General features: G+C 35.6%; 1 protein-coding gene across 4 annotated transcripts in view; it reads right to left on the bottom strand.

Annotated features, from left to right (window-relative positions):
• The window catches only part of arnt2 (aryl-hydrocarbon receptor nuclear translocator 2), a 103,797-nt gene continuing 85,311 nt past the window's right edge, over positions 1-18,486 (bottom strand). For 2 of the 4 annotated variants that reach the window (XM_079811099.1, XM_079811097.1), the window contains 5 exons: positions 18,103-18,202; positions 16,445-16,586; positions 11,442-11,607; positions 2,009-2,154; positions 1-1,497 (listed from right to left, as the gene is read on the bottom strand). In XM_079811099.1, the coding sequence (XP_079667225.1) occupies positions 1,399-1,497; positions 2,009-2,154; positions 11,442-11,607; positions 16,445-16,586; positions 18,103-18,202 (653 nt within the window). In that variant the 3' untranslated portion in view covers positions 1-1,398. Of the gene's footprint in view, positions 1,498-2,008; positions 2,155-11,441; positions 11,611-16,444; positions 16,587-18,102; positions 18,203-18,486 lie in introns of all 4 variants that reach the window. The other 2 variants (XM_079811098.1, XM_079811096.1) reach the window with 1 other exon arrangement.

Below are 18,486 nucleotides of genomic sequence, written 5' to 3'. Positions count from 1 at the left end.
CATGACAAAAACTGCCAAATGCACTTTTAATGTTAAAAAAATTGAGCCACCCAATGAATACAGCTCAGTCTACTTGATTGAAATGCACATATTCAATGAGAATTTATTGTCACAAGCACAATTTCTTGTCATAAAGTTACACAAAAATAATGGAACACATTTGCACAATTTATACAATCCTAAACTCATTGTACAATGGACAGGCTAACTAAGTACCGAGAGTTAAATATGTACGCACATTGCACACAATGATATTAAACCTACACAAGTATATATAGCTGTATGTCAAATAAAACATGGTTCGACATAAAAATCACATTATTTACATTAAACATCCATTTGATTTAGCAAAAAAGGTTTAGATTTCATGTCGAGGTCTTCCCATCAGTCCATAGTTGTGGCATGATCGAGTTTCATCAAGAAAACGAGAAGTCCACGTTATTAGTCCAAAAAGTTAATAGCAAGAATTGCAGCTGCCGCAAAGATTACAATGAACATTGTTTATTTTTATGCTGCATTTTCTTATATGAGGCTGGTGTCGATTACTTCACAAAGTGACACTGTTGCTAGTGTTTTTGTACGAACAACAAAAGTAAAAGTAAAAAAAAAAGGCTGCAAATGCACATTTTCGTTTGAAATCAAATACTGTTTTTTTTTTCTTTACATCCGTCTACATTTATTATTAGTTTAGCTAGGTTATAGACATCACTACATAGACTACATTTTACACGGTAAGCGTAAAAATATTGGCGTTTTTTGTCAGCAAGATGCTGTTTGGCAATGAAAAATGAGGTGCAACACTTGAAGAAAAAGATTCTTCGCATCATGAAAGATTCTGAAAATACTTCTGTACGATAAAAACGTCAAAAAAAAAAGAGAGAAAAACTCTTCATTATATTTTTGTAGGATTCCTGTGTGTGTGAAAACAGTCCTGATATGAGGTTGCTGCGTGAATCATCTAGGTTTAGCATACAGTCATTCTGACAAAATCTTATTTCATATTTACATTTCACCCAAACTAGGCATTCAATTCGCCTGCTTTCTACGTAAATTAGGTTTATTAGTTATTGCGCTTTATTAATTGAAGTAAATAATGCCTAACAGGTTACCGCTCACAAAAATTGGACTGTAAACACAAATGTATTTAAAGGGGGTGTTTACGTATATATTTTCTAGTGATAATGGCAGCAGTCAATCATCACATGATGATCAAATGATGAGGAACATCAAGAATGGGATATAGTTATTTTTGCTGTGTTTGCGCTGTGTTTTTAACTGTTTGTGTATGAACGATCAAGTCAAGAGAATTCAGAAATGTGTTTCAGCAGCATCATGTGCGTCACGTGAGATGAAGGTACTGCAGTCTGAACCAAAACGAACAAATATACGAGTCTCCAATTACTCAGAAAAAGGTGGGAACATGCCGAGGTCGGCAAAGTCTTCAATGTTGTAATTGGTTGTTCCTTGAGTGGGATCGCCTGGCATTGGCAGCATATCCTGTGGGACAGAAATACAGCGCTCTGTTGAATCAGACAGGCTACGTTCAGAGTTACTGCTTTGTGAGTCAGTCTAACTGTAAAGGCTGATTCACATCAAGAGTGACACCAAAAAGTGAAAAAAGGCAATAAAAATAGAACCAATACAAACATTTTAATTTCTGTGGTAAAATTGTAATATTTCTTTCTCAAATGTGACATATCACACAAGGTTTGACGTCAATGACATACATTGACAAACCATCTGATGCAACTTATTTGAATGAATGCAGATGAGGTAAAATGAAAGAACGATTTTCAGCAAAAACAATCGAATCATTTTAGATTTTTTCCTTTTTAGAGTTTCACAGACATAGCAACTATGAGTAATAATCAGTGTTGTTATTGTTTAATAAAATGAATTAAACAGCATATTGTTGACAGGTCAACCACAGGCCATTGCCCACCAATGCAACTCTACATGTGCTGAACACAGGATTTTGATGTGTATGAACGTTAAGTCAAGCACTCACCTGGAAGACCTCCGTCTGGTTGGACTGAGGATGAGGATGTGGGTCTCCACCCTGCTGGCTGTGGTGTTGACTCTGCCACTGGGACCAGACCTCAGACGGACGACCCTGGAACTGCCCTCCGCTCTGGCTGCTTTCACCTGACACATCTGGAGAAACGAACACAGCTCTGAACAGTCACATCCACAGATAATACTTTTGTAATGATTTTTTCATGATGTTCTTTTTGTATTCCCAGTGAAACGCTGTATGGAAAAGAGCTGTGGAATGTTATTATTGCTAGCATTTGTTGATTGAAATAAAGCTGAATTAAAATAAAATAAATATTAGATGAAAAACTTAATTATAGACCAAATTAAATAAAATAAAAATAAATGTTTTTTTGTTTTTTACTTAAACTACGAAAAAACATTTGTTGATTAAAATAAAGCTGAAATAAAATAAAATGTAAATTGTAGATGAAAAACTTAAAAGAAAATTATAAACTGAATAAAATAACTGAAATAAAATGTCTGGTTATTAACTAAAACTATTAAAAAAAATAATTTGTTGATTGAAATACTTCTGTAATGATTTTTTTTCATGATGTTCTTTTTGGAATCCCAGTGGAATGTGGTTATACTTGTTAACTAAAACTATTACAAATGATTTGTTAATTGAAATAAAATAAGTAAAAAGAAAAACAAACTTGAAAACCTTTAATGAACATTATAAACTGAATAAAATATGTTGTTATTGTTAACTAAAACTATTAAAAATAATTTGCTGATTCAATTCAATTCACATTTATTTGTATAGCGCTTTTCACAATACATATCGTTTCAAAGCAGCTTTACAGAAAATGCACGTCTACATTACAATTTTAAAGTGATTTGTTATCAGAGGAGACTGTGTCCAAGTTATAGATTTCAGAAAAGTACATATACAAATCACACAGTTAGCTAAAAATGTATTAATAAACAATGTAATAATTGAATTAATAATTGCTGATTAAAATAAAGCTAAAATATTGGATTAGATAAAAGGTTATATTATATTATTAAAAAATATATCTGAAAATTAAACTGACTAAAATAAAAATAACTGAAAAAATAAATAAATACTAAAATGACCAAAAAAAACAAAACAAAAAACCCCCACAAAATTATTGAAACAAACTAAAATCTGAAATAAAATAAAATGCGAAAATTAGATGAAAAACGTGAAAATTGAAATTATAAACTGAATAAAACAAAATAAATACTGTAATAGATATACATAAATAATACCAAAAATAACACTGGAGAAGATCTTTTACTTTCTACAGAATAAAAAACATTCGGAGTGAATCAATGATGTAAAAATATTCTGATATGGATCCTCCACCACTTCTCAACAAACATGTTTATACTTTGAGGTACCAACTTCCACATTAACTCCAACACGTCTACTTTTGCAGTATCTCAATCGAGCGTGCGTGTAAAACACTTCAACCGTACGACCTCCATTTCGCTCAATTTGTCGCACAGGAGGGGAACACATTTACTACAGGCTGACAGAATCATTTAAACGCATACATCTAGAGTCTCTTCACCCGCGGGGCCTGAGTCTTTGGTTAGGAAAGGAGCGAGTCGAGAAGACTAATGCGCGGTGGGCGCGGGCGGAGGTGACGACGTGGGTGGGTGTTTTGCAAGATGGCACAGCGATGCCCTCGGGCTATTTCTCACAGTCTCCATGTTGATGAGGCAGTGATGTAAGGTCAAACTTCTCATTTCCCTACTGTGTTAGCGCTTGCCACGCGGACGACGATATTCAGCCGAGAGCGTCCCTTCCCTGGCTCGATTTCTGGCTGTCTTTCCCTCAAGGTTCGGCTGTTTGGCTCCACTGACGCGCCTCGTATATCTCTCTATCAATTTTCCTATTCGTCTCTCATTGTCTTTCTCTCCCCTAGCCATCTTTCTTCGTCCCCATCAATCTGAAATCGGCATGCTTCAAGTTTTTTTCTCAGTATCTGTAGAGCTTAGGTGCTGCTTATTCTCTGACCACTCCATCAAACATGACTCTGAAAGATGTAACGATACAAAAAGCCGGCGTGACAAAAACAAACACCTTTCAGACAAAGAGCCGGGCTTTGCTTTTAGTCCCAAGAGCTCTTCAATCAATGCAAGAATTGAAAGCACATTCTCTCGCTTTCATAGTGATAAATGCAGCTCTTGAAAGCATGCTCAATTTCACGTAAGCATATAAAGACTGCAATTAAGTCACAATGTAACATTATCACAGTATGAAACATTTGAATAAAGGCAGTATAATGGTTGTTTATGCATTGCATTAGTTGCAAAAAAAAAGAAAGATTGTACGAACTATGAAGTACAAATCAGCAGGAGCTGTTTTTTTATGTGTAAATAAAAGATTATATTGATTTCATGTGAATTTTTTTTTACATGACTGAATGCAAACAGTTACATGACCATTCTCTTATTCTTACTCTGCTGATTTTCTTTTATCTACTTGTATATGTGAGTGATTGGAAACGTGGAAACAGAGACTTAAGTTTTCATCTGTCACTGTGTAAATATATTGATCACATGTCCTGGAACAAAGATCCTGGCCTACATCAAACAATAACTAGCAGTCAAATAACTTAAAACCTATACAAACAAAAAGAAACAATTTCTGAAATATGCAGCGGTTCGGTAATGACACCTAATAAATCTGCCCTCAGATCATAATATAAAAATGTTAAAATTAATGACATTTCTGATCTTCAAACTGCTGCTCTGGCAGAGATGTGCTCCCCTGTCACTTCTCATTTCCATCAGAACTGAAAATGAAAATATACAAGTTCTTTGGAAAAGGTGCAAAGTACAACTTTCCTTTTTATGAATTTATCATAGTCATTAAGTCTGGGTAGGGAACAATCCCATAAATATATTCTGGCACATTTGGCAAAAGCAATTACGATTCATATGTATATGTATATATGCGTATACATAGATACACTGCCATTCAAAAGTCTGGTATCAGTACGTTTTTGTATTCTTTTTTTTTAAATTACTTTTTATTCAGCAAGGACACATTAAATTGATAAATAAATGCTGTTAGTTTTAACTTTCTATTCATCAAATAATCCTGAAAAAAATGTATCATGGCTTTCACAAAAATATTATGTTTTCAACATTGATAATACTTGTATTATTCAATATTAGAATGATTTCTGAAGGACCACGTGTAACACTAGAAGCTGAAAATTCAGCTTTGCCATCAGGAATAAATTGCATTTTAAAATGTATATTAAAATAGAAAACAGTTATTTTTGATCAAACAAACTTGATTAAGTCTTATCGATCAAATGGGCAATTTTTGTTTCTCATTGGTTACACTTTAAAGAGTACAATACAATAATGTGCTCAGTTTGCTGGGGGAAAATGGCATTAAATGGATTAATTTCAAATACATAAAAAGATGCCTGCAGTCTCGGCTTCCTTCCTCCTGTTACGTGTTCAAGGGCTGTCCACGTGAGGTGGTGAAGATAAATGTTCCATTTTCTTTAATGACACCATATTAAAAAAGAATTATCTGGACATGGCTTCATTTTCAAGCGGCTGGCAGAAGTCTGCAGGGCTTGGAAAGCCATTCGGAGCTTGATACACTCGAAATTGAAGTGGGTTTTTAATGTCACCTCTTTACCATAAATTACTTATTAAATGGGCACACTAATCACAGGTTCAAGGTAGAGAGTTCCCCTCAAGGGACACAACAATGGGGAAAAATGCCATCCTGTAAGTCTCCGTACATACGCCCTGCTTCAAATTAAATTTGGTTCATAGACCTGAATGTGATGGAGAAATTCGAGGCGCCTTTAAACGGATGTAATGCAATAATAAGGATTCTACAGTTTCTCCCTTTAAGCCGTTCAGCATGTTCTGCCTTCGGTTGAGGAATGTGAAAGGTTGCACAACTGTGTTTGTGGATCTTTGCCCTTCGTGTCACGGTGGTCAAATTCCTTACTTTCAAGTGTCAGGATACAGAAACCAGATCTCTGCAGCATGAGTTAAAAGGTGCAACACATGACAGATTAATTAAACCCACTGCAGGGTGTTTAAAGCCCTGCACATTACAAAAGAAAGACACGTCAAGGGCAAGTGTTTGACTGATGTAAGATCAATGTGATCTTCAATAGGATAGAATAGGAGTGGGCGATATGACATGGTATTTATATCAATGTATGAGGAATTTCCATGACAGTGAATGTCATATAACAGTGAATGCACAATAATATATATTTATATAGACTGTTTACGTGAGTACTCACCAAGACTGGCATTTTTACATTATTTTGTGTGGATTTGACTGTTTAAGCGCAATAAGCAGTAAAAAAGAACTCAATTTAGTACTGAGAGGTGGCTTTATGTGCACGCACTTTGGATGTGAGCACAAAATCTGTGGGAATGAGTAAAATGATGCACAATACGCACAATCCCATGTCGAAATTCAAGCCCTGAAACACCAACTATTCATCCAGAGCAAATAAAACGAGTGAGTGAGGGGAGGCGGGTTACAAAAGTATAAAAGACACCTGTCCACACACTCAAACAGACTCCAACCTCTCCACAATGGCCAAGACCAGAGAGCGGTGTAAGGACATCCGGGATAAAATTGTAGACCTGCACAAGGCTGGGATGGGCTACAGGACAATAGGCAAGCAGCTTGGTGAGAAGGCAACAACTGTTGGCGCAATTATTAGAAAATGGAAGAAGTTCAAGATGACGGTCAATCTCCCTCGGTCTGGGGCACCATGCAAGATCTCACATCGTGGGGCATCAATGATCATTAGGAAGGTGAGGGATCAGCCCAGAACTACACGGCAGGACCTGGTCAATGACCTGAAGAGAGCTGGGACCACAGTCTCAAAGAAAACCATTAGTAACACACTACGCCATCATGGATTAAAATCCTGCAGCGCACGCAAGGTCACCCTGCTCAAGCCTGCACATGTCCAGGCCCGTCTGAAGTTTGCCAATGACCATCTGGATGATCCAGAGGAGGAATGGGAGAAGGTCATGTGGTCTGATGAGACAAAAATAGAGCTGTTTGGTCTAAACTCCACTCGCCGTGTTTGGAGGAAGAAGAAGGATGAGTACAACCCCAAGAACACCATCCCAACCGTGAAGCATGGAGGTGAAAACATCATTCCTTGGGGATGCTTTTCTGCAAAGGGGACAGGACAACTGCACCAAATTGAAGGGAGGATGGATGGGGCCATGTATCGCGAGATCTTGGCCAACAACCTCCTTCCCTCAGTAAGAGCACTGAAGATGGGTCGTGGCTGATTCTTCCAGCATGACAACGACCCGAAACTAGGGTTGGGTATCGTTTGGGTTTTTTTCGATTCCGGTGCCAAACCGATACTTTTAAAACGGTTCCGGTGCCTAAACGGTGCCTGAACCGATACTTTTTTTTTTTTTTAAAGGCCACCAAACGAGGTGGATGACATTAAATGGCTTTTTATTTATTTATTTATTATTTAAATTGAACCATTTATTAAAAGTTTAATGTATACTTAAATGTATGAATATAAATAAATACAAAACACAATTTACTTATTTACAAATTATAATTGACCTATTTACAAATTCACAGTAAAACCTAAGCCACCCAACTACAACAAGCCTAATATAACTCTAAACAGTTACAGTAATAACAGCAGTCGTCTGTATTCTTGCTCTGCTACAAACCAGCTTCGAGCTTCAGCTTTATTTTGAAATATGATCATATTCTCTGGCTAAATATTTTAGAACACATCGCCTTAATGTTTCCATGGTGACGCGTCATGTTTCTCACATGACACACACCAGCCGCAATAGCGCTGACAGCTCAGCTGTATCGGGTTTATTTCGTTTTTTCTTTTTATTCAAAATATTCACAAACTTCTTAACTGTGTCACGAACTATCTGATGTTCAAATGTGTGAGTGAATGTGTGTTAGTTGATCTATAAAGCGCAATGGGCGGCGCCATGTTAGTTTGCGCCTCAGAATCGGATCTGTCGGATTTACAACACTTGAGTTCATTCTCGTCTTACAAAATACATGAAAGTAAGTGACCAGTGAACTGGAAGAAGAATAGAGTAAACGATATAGTTACTATATAATGTGCATTTATCTGATGTGAATAAAACACGTAACGTTAGTCAAATTATAATCGTCTGAAAGGATTGTCATTGCCGCTTTCATAGACATCAGTGTGTGTTTTTTGCTAGTAGCCTACTTATGAACATTTAAATGTCTGAAACCTGAAATAAACATGATGTCGTTGAAAACACTGAATAGTTGTCATGAGTTGTGATGTGACGAGCGCTGAGCGTCTGTCTCTGGCTCAGCCAAAGCGCGAAAGCACGTTTGAATTTTGGCACCGAAATGAGGAACCGAAATCTGCGTTCTGATTCGGTCCGGTACATACCGGTTATATAAGTACCGGTGCCATATTGGAACCGGATTTCGGTACCCAACCCTACCCGAAACACACAGCCAGGGCACCTAAGGAGTGGCTCCGTAAGAAGCATCTCAAGGTCCTGGAGTGGCCTAGCCAGTCTCCAGAACCCAATAGAAATTTTTGGAGGGAGCTGAAAGTCCGTATTGCCCAGCGACAGTCCTGAAACCTGAAGGATCTGGAGAAGGTCTGTATGGAGGAGTGGGCCAAAATCCCTGCTGCAGTGTGTGCAAACCTGGTCAAGAACTACCGGAAACATATGATCTCTGTAATTGTAAACAAAGGTTTCTGTACCAAATATTAGGCTCTGCTTTTCTGATGCATCAATTACTTTCATGCAATAAAATGCAAATTAATTAAAAATCATACAATGTGATTTTCTGGATTTTTGTTTTAGATTCCGTCACTCACGGTTGAAGAGTACCTATGATAAAAATTACAGACCTCTACATGCTTTGTAAGTGGGCAAACCTGCAAAATCGGCAGTGTATCAAATACTTGTTTTCCCCACTGTGTGTGTGTGTATGTATGTATATATAGTCTGACGTTTTTCTTTAAAATAAGCATTTTAAAAATTTTTATGTATAGGTTTCTACCTAAGTACCGGTACTTCTGAATGGGCTGAGGCTGGGATTTAGTGCGTTTGAAGTGAAAGTATTTTATAAACATATACTATATGCGGAGAGCATTCACTCAGTATCGTTATCTAATTTTTTACCTCATTTTCTGAAGTGGCTTTTACATCTGAACTCTTCTCTCTCTCTCTCACACATACACACCAAAAATTATTCATACACCAGATAACATTTTTTACTAGTGGGTGCAGGACACTATAGATAATTTTTGTAAGTGAGGACTGCAAAATAAAGTAAACTGTGACATATTATACCCAAACATTCTTCATACAGTGGACTACAAGTAAAATTTATAAAAATCTGGAACAAAAATTATTCAGACGCTTTGACCTGACCATGTTTTGTTTAAGTCTTTAATTGCTAATGCGACCTTTTACACCACAGACTGAACAAAATGAAGCATTGCTTGGTAATTGGTTGACCTAAATTGGTATTATCTAATTGTGTACTTAAATTTAACAGCTGATTGGTTGATTGTAATCCATTACATACCTTTCTATCAAAGTTATCAGACATTACCCAGATGAATTTGTTCTCACACAGTTTCAGAGTTCTTGTCATATTTTATTACCATTTTCTAAACTACAGTGAATAAACTGTGATAATGTGAGAAAATGTTGAACATTTTGGTTTGACTGTATATAAATGAAGAAGAAATATCCAGCCCCCAGGTGTGTTCACAACATCGAATCTGGGCCCCTTCAAAAAAAAAAAAAAAAAGTTTGGACACACCTGCTCTATATAATTTTTTTGTGACAGCATCTTTCTTGATACATGTTTTGATTACATAAACTTATTTGAAAAGCAATTTTCCAAACTTATTGAATAAGTTATGCATGTTGTGTAACGGTCACGATGAATAGTCGCTGTTGTGTCTAGAAGCAATCAAAACTAAGAACACAAACATCTAATTGCCTGTTGTCCAACAATCGTGATGACTCGAATCACATAAATCTGTTTTTCATACAGTCTATAATAGCGATTATGTGGCCGTTCCAAAGAAACCAAAACAACAAAACTGTTTGTCTCATTATGGATGCCATACAATTCTCACACTGTCTGCTATTAAAGACATGCCTTTTTGTTGAAGACGAATGTCTGTTTCACTCATTGTGTGTAATAGTCTGTTTTTTTATACAGAAATCTATAAATCGCTGTACATGTAAAAGACAGTTTATACAGGCATCTGAAAGGGCCCATGGGAGGATTTTGTTTCCCAGAGGTGCTGTGATGTCACCTCCATATGAAGGTTTCTTAATCTTATACTGACGTCAGTCTGGATCAGATCACGGTTTGAAGAGTACCAGGGATCTTTTGTCAATCATGCGGTGAGATCATTCGACTGTTTCAGGTAAAAACAGAGCTGAAGGTTTCTAGGGTTGTCACAATACCAAAATCCCAGTAGCTGATATCAATACTTTAATGATTGTCAAAGCATTTCTTATAATATAAAACAAACGAATGTACTCAAATTCAATATATTGACAAATCCAATTGAAGCCAACAAAACCAAATGTTAATACAACTTCCTAAAACTAACATTTTAACCAAGATGTTAACAAGCGCAGCTGTAACACAACAAGTCAACAAAACATCTGACATCCCAAACATCATTGGAAAATTATATCTACTGGATCACATGCTGAACAATAAATTATTCAATGAATGAAAGAGAGGACCTATTATGCCCTTTTACAAAGTTTTGATTTTGTTTTTTGGGTCTACTAGAATAGATTTGAATGCATAAATGTAAAAAAAAACACCTTATTTTTCATGTTTTGCATTGTTGCAACACTTCTCCTCCCAGGCTGTCAGTATCACTCTGTTTAGTTCCAGTCTCTATGAAGCCTTTTGAAAAGCGCAACGTGCTCTAATTGGTCAGCTTGACCTGTGTGTTGTGATTGGTTAGCCGTTTAGAGAGCATTTCAGAAATGTCACAACCCTTACCATAACCGTGAGTTTCAACACACTACTAACGTAACTCAACCAAACATCACCTCTTTTTTTTTGCACTATGCCTTGAGCGGGAATTATTTAAATAAGGAATATTGTGACGTGTTCATACCTGGAAGAAGACTCAAGACTACAATGAATGCATTTCAGGGAGTTCAGAAACAGTGCGCACTATAGAATAACTCCCTTTGGAGTGACGTTGTGCTTAGTAATTTCGCAGACCTTTTTCATGCTCAAACAGCAACATTACACACTAAATAAAGCTGAAAATGTAAAAAAAAGCATAATAGGACCCCTTTAACATACAGCAATGTGAGTGCAATAAACAAATATGCACCAAAAATGGAGAAATTTGTTGTCATAAATGAACAGATCTTACCGAAAGCAGCACTGCGATTGGCCAGGTTAGAGTAGGCGTTTCCAGAGGGCGAGGAGGTGGCGGGACTGGACAGAGGGCTGTATGAGGATGGGTCGGCCTGGTAGCTGTGGCTGGAGCCAATGCCGAACGGTGAGGATTGGGCTTTATTGGACTGAGCTTGAATCTGCTGCTAGAATGAAAGGAGACAAGGTTCAAAAGTTTCGGGGTCAGTTTTTTTTTTTGGAAAGATAGAACAGTAAAGACATTTATAAGGCCCTGTTTACACCTGGTATTAAGATGTGTTTTGGTCGATCGGATCACAAGTGGACAATGCAGAAAATAGGTGTAGATGGGGTCTAAAACGTTTTGAGCTTGTCCCCTTTCAACCACTTCCAGAGGTAGTCAAAAACGCATTGGATTGGATTGCTTTTGTAGTGTAAACACTCATGTGGTCGAATGCGTTCGAACAGCCACAAAAGACCGCCTATCCGACCTAATACGCAAACATTATTCGAAGCGAGCTAGCCAGATGGGATTTAAACTGACGGATGAAGACCCAAGTTTTGAAGAAAAATGTACTAAGCACAATGTTCTCTCACCATTTCTGATTTCTAACACACACTCACAGCCTTCGCCATGGTCTTGCGGCTGTCAGAGCCTTTTTGTTCTTCTGTTGTCTTCGGGCACGTTCATATGTAAATTGCATGAGCTTATTTTGTCCATTAGATCGAAAGATCTGAAAAAAACTCATGCATTTACCCGCCTATAGACCCTGCCCTTGAAGAAATCAGGACAGAAGTTGTTGAAAGTGGACAAAAGTGGATCTTAATACCAGGTGTAAACAGAACCTAAATGTTACAATACATTTTTATTTCAAATAAACGCTGTTCTTTTGAACTTTCACCACAAAATTGGTTAGGACAGTGTCTACTAAACAACAAATAGGACCTCAACACTTTCATGATTATGCCTTTATACAGGTTTGGAACAACTTGAGGGTGAGTAAATGATGACAGAATTTATATTTTTTTGGTTAACCATCCCTTTAACTGTGCTGGGCAGAAGGAAAACCACTGCAATCAAACAATTACAACTGCAAACAAGAAGCTTTACTTTTAATCAACGGAGAACCGCAGAGCTACTTGTGGACCAGCATTTCTCTGTTCTTCTGCATAACAAAGGGCTTTATATTGGGATTGACTTTACATATGTTATTATTTAAGATATTATAAATATGACATGATATTAAAATGATATACATGCAAAATGCATGCGCGAGAATATGACGTGGCGCCGGCGTTCGGGAATCCATGAAATACACACTTAAGCCCCATTTTGAGAACTACGCCGAGACCTAAAGCACGATCAATGTAGAATCCAACAGCTTAGACACGCGCGTCTTCCTCTGCTCGTAAACAAATCGCTTCTGGGTCATGAGTCCGAACGCCGGATCTGCGTCATATTCTCGCGCATGCGTCGTGGAGGCACACACGGAAGTCGAGAACAAGTTGGATAAAGGTGTTATTTTGATTTTTTTTTGCGCACAAAAACTATTGTCGTCGCATCGTAAAATTATTATAGAGCCACTGTGGTAAGATAGACTTTGTAACGACGTTTTAAGTGCCTTTCATGGATCTTGGAAGTGTCAATGTACTGAATGCCAATGGAGGCCTGCTTTCAACTAAAATATCTTCATTTGTGTTCTGAATATGAACGGAGGTCTTACGGGTGTCCAACGACATGAGGGTGAGTAATTAATGACAGAATTTTCATTTTTGGGTGAACTAACCCTTTAATTTAAACAGCTATCCAGTTTGTCTATATCCATATACACTATATATATATATATATATATATATATATATATATATATATATATATATATATATATATATATATATATATATATATATATATATATATATATATATATATATATATATATATATATATATATTTATTAGGGATGCAATAATACAGTTAGTCCAAGGTTCAATACATACTTGGTTTTTTAACCACGGTTTTCGGTTCGGTTCTGATGGCTTGTCACATCAGTTTTTTGCTATTCTATTCTTAAGCAAAAGGAACAGCAAGAGGTTAAGGAGAAAAAATACTATTTTTATTTATTTATTTATTTTACTTAAAAGACTTGAAAAACCTTACTTAAACTTAAAACTTTACTTAAAAAACCCTTGTACACATTCCTTGTGTATTGTATAATATAAAATAAATATATATAAATATTAGGGCTGTCAAAAGATTAATCGTGATTAATCGCATCCAAAATAAAAGTTTGTGTTTACATAATATATGTGTGTGTACTCTGTTAATTATTATTTACATATAAATACACACACAAGCATGTATATATTTAAGAAATATATATAAAACATTTATATTTATATATATTATAGATTATATAAATGTATATACAGTATATACATGCAAAACTTCTTAAATATATACATGAATGTGTGTGTATTTATATATAAATAATAATTAACAGAGTACACACACATATATTCTGTAAACACAAACTTTTATTTTGGATGCGATTAATCTTTTGACAGCCCTAATAAATATATATATTAGAGCTGCAACTGACGATTATTTTTTCTGTCGACTAATCTAACGATTATTTTTCGATTAGTCGACTAATCTAACGATTATTTTTCCGGATTAATCTTATGATTCTTTTTTACTGATTATTGTATTTCAAAGAGGGTAGTGAATTTGTATATTATTTTAACATGAAATCAATGAATGATGACAATATTAATTGTATTTCAGGAAGGGTAAATGTAAAAAAATGTACATAAAACATAAAATGTATACAGAGTAGGCCTAATTAGGAAAAGTTGTTTACTTTAGTAGTTGAGTATGATTTACTTATTGATTTGTGTCAATAGTAAACGAAAATGCACTTGTATTTATCTGCAAAAGGTTCACATACTGGAGCTTTCAGCATAGTTTTAATATAGTATAACTAGTCGTCTATTTTGAAGATACATGTGCATAAACAACGACTAAAGCTGCCAGAAGTTTTTGCCCAAACTTCAAAGACACATTTAAATGATTAAAGCTAGAGGCATATCTTAACTTTAATGTTACTTTAATCATGCAAACTACCTAATATACAGCATGTTATTATGCATATGTGTTTGGGACAGAGGGGAACCGGGGTCGGAGAAGAACACCGGAAAATGTGACCGTCTGTTGCAATCATAGACTGTAAAAAAATGGCAGAATGTTCACTAGTCTGCGCTGCTGTCAATTTAAGACCTGTACGCATCTAATATACAGACACGCGCTGATTTTACTTTCACTTTAGACATAACCGACAGTGTTAATGTTAACCTTGTTTTTTTTTTTTACTTTCGCGATTGTTAATAACTAGTGTTCCGTGAGTTTAACTCTACCACTAATGTGTGATGTGAATGTATGTAGCTTTGTTTAGTATATTGAATACACTAGTATACACTCAAACAGCCAATTCGGAGAGAAATAAAAATATTTAATGAAATGCAAAACCGCAATTCACAAGCGCATATTGAACCGTGAATGCCGTACCGAACGGTTCAATATCATATTGAGAATTGTGGAATTCCTAATATATATATATATATATATATATATATATATATATATATATATATATATATATATATATATATATATATATATATATATATATATATATATATATATATTTATTTATTTATTAGGGATGCAACAATACAGTTAGTCCACGGTTCAATACATACCTCGGTTTTTAACCACGGTTTTCGGTTCGGTTCGTTTTTTTGCTATTCTATTCTTAGGCGACAGGAACAGCAAGAGGTTAAGGAGATTTTTTGTTGCAATACACTTTCTTTATTTTACTTAAAATAATTGAAAAACCTTACTTAAAATTTACTTAAAAAAAAAAAACCTTGTACACATTCCTAGTGTATTGTATAATAAAATAAAATAAATACATATAAAGATTTACACTGGCAGCTCAGAGCTGTACAGCAGCATTTAAGTATGAAATTGAATGAATAAATGTAAAAATAAAACACTACATAGACTTCACTATAAAATATACATTAATTCTTATTAAAGCTACTGTATTAGTTTTTCAGTCAAGAGCAGTGAGTGATTTTCTCTTTGTCTTTTGTTGTTGTATTAACATTAAAGAGATGAAAATTCTGTCATCGAGAAATTAATACAGGTTTGGAACAATATTAGAGTGAGTAAATAATGACATCATTTTACAGGTGAACTGTCCCTTTAAGGACCGCGTGTTCACTGCCCTGTTGTCAATTTAAGACCTGCGTGCATCTGATATACAGACATGACTGCGATTTTACTTTCACTTTAGACATAACCGACTGTGTTTATGTTAACCTTGTGTGTATTTGATAGTATTAGCGCAGTAAAACTACTACTTAGTCCAGTAATCACGTGTTTGACAGGCGTTTAGTGCACGCGCTCGGAGAAGCGCATGTTAAAACCGCGCACGCGAATGAACCGGCAAGGATTTAAAACGTATGCAAATAATGCACGTTCATGATTGTGAATAACTATAGTGTTCCGTGAGTATAACTCCACCACTAACGTGTGATGTGAATGTATATCGCGTTGTTCAGTATATTGGGATGGAGGAAAATGATAGAATTTGCAGAAAAAATATTAATTCAATGCAAAACCGAAAAACCGCAATTCACAAGCTCGTATTGAACCGTGAATGCCGTACCGAACGGTTCAATATTATATTGAGAATTGCGGCATCCCTAATATATATATATATATATATGTATAGGCAAGATTTAAAGTACATAATTATTTTACTACTTATTGCTTTGCCCTGAATAATCTTCTTCAGCCAATGCTCCACATCCAAATGTGGATCAGGTTTCAATTCTCTCAGCACAACACTAAAGATGAATGTTCCATTAGTTTAATTAAGCTGATGGAGAACAGAGTGCCAGTGGCTAGCTGCCGGCGCAGTCATGCAATGGCAGTGATGGGTTCATTCTCACCTGGCCAGAGAAGGGCGGTCGGCTTCCTGTCCAGGACACCTGGCCGGTATTTAACTGCCGGGATATCTGGGTTAGGTTCTGTCCAGCTGAACCAGCTGTGGACTGGATGTCATTGACGCCTGGGACGTGGATCACAGATGAGCTGAAAGACACACACTCACCACATTATGACCATCCTTTTACGTCTGTAGGCCTTTTTGTAGGCACAGATTTTTGCCACAATGGAGCATTAAACTATACAAAAACACTACAGACCCCTTTTAAACCAGGCCCTGTAACAAGCACCATTTATTATGATCATGAAAGTGACATTTACTGCAAAGAAAGTATTTTAGGCACAAAAGCATGATGGGTCTTGAAAATGTGGGTCCTGACAGTGACAGGGAAAATAAACCATATATTCTCCATTAAATCTCTTCTTCAAAAGAACACAACAACAAATGGAATCTAACGCAATAATGACACAAATATTGTTATGGCCAATTAACCTACCATTGACTCCAAAGATTTATTTTGACATAATTAACAATACATACTGATATATTCCAATATCTTCACTTTTTTGTTTCAGTAGCGTGACAACATACACTTGCGTTTACAAGACTCTTCTACTCATCAAGGATGCAGTAAAAACAGTAATATTATTCAATAATATTACTGTGACAATGACTGTTTTCTCTTTGAATATATTTTAAAATGTAATTTATTCCTGTGATGAAAAGCTGAACTTTCAGCACCACTACTCCAGTGTCACACCCTTCAGAAATCATTCTAATGCTAATTTGCTGCTCAAGAAACAACTTTTATTATCACGTTTCCTCCAAATGCATAACAATTGGAATATCGCACAACACATTTGCGAATAAAGCAGCGTTTCAAACGAAAGAGAACAAAATTGGGAAATTGGCGCAAAATATCAGTAATAAAAATGGAAGTTGCTGCAATCGGGGAAGCCAATGTGGCTCTTCTTTACTACATCATAAATGACAGGCTTTGGCTCAGGCATTTCAGAATGATCAAAACATTTGCGTTGCTGTGCAAAGAAATTGTTTTGTTTGTCAGTCCAGCACTCCAGCTATCCAGTTGTTGAGCCAAAGTTCAAATTTTTTTTGTTGTGCATTGAGGGATTTATTCGGTAAATGTGTTTCCAATGTAGTTTATGTGCATGTCTTCTTATCAGATAAAAAATGTATCCGCATCAACTGAGTGCATAGTTTTTTTGAATGCACATTTTTAGAATTTATGCACATCCTGGCCTTTCCATCCAGCATTTTTAAATACAACATCCCCCAAAAAAGCATAAAAATAGGTGGATGGAAACATCGCTATTGTTGAAAACAATTTCCAGATATTTTTTGATTAATAAAAGTTTAAAAGAACAGCATTTATATAAAATGTAAATAATTTGCAACATTTTAAATGTTTTTACTATCACTGGTGCATTGATGAATAAAAGTTTTAATTTCTTTCCAATAAAAAAAACTAAAACAATATATGTATCAGTAACATGATTTAGCATTATAGCACATGAAAACATGCATTTCAGAGGTTGTATTCTGCACAAAATAATAATATAATAACCAGAGTGTATTTGCATTTCATTTGAAAACTTAGTTTTATAATAGGTTTTTAAAGTAGTGAAATGTGTTCATCCATACCCGAAGCTCTTGCCAGAGTGTCCGGGCTGGAACGGGCTCCCTTGAGAGTATAACTGCTGCCCACCAGCAGTGGAGGAGGGAACCATCATCTTTTTATCAGCTAAACACAAACAAATCCAATAAACAAAGGTCCTTATCAAGCTCACAGTTATTAAATGACTACATTTAAGAGAGGAGACAGAGTCACACAACACATTACATCCTTATCTTTATCGGCTACAAAGATGCTGAGGAAATAGAACAGAGAAATAGAGACAAACTACAGAGGAAATACAAGTAACCTTATCACAATTATCCAGCTAAACCAGATTGGATTTTTTTGTACATTTAATAAATAATACATTATTTTTTGTATTGATAAAGTATATATTTTTATGATTATTT

This window comes from Gobio gobio (genome assembly GCF_949357685.1).
Source record: "Gobio gobio genome assembly, chromosome: 2".
Classification (NCBI taxonomy): domain Eukaryota; kingdom Metazoa; phylum Chordata; class Actinopteri; order Cypriniformes; family Gobionidae; genus Gobio; species Gobio gobio.
This window is presented reverse-complemented; position numbering and strand designations above follow the sequence as displayed.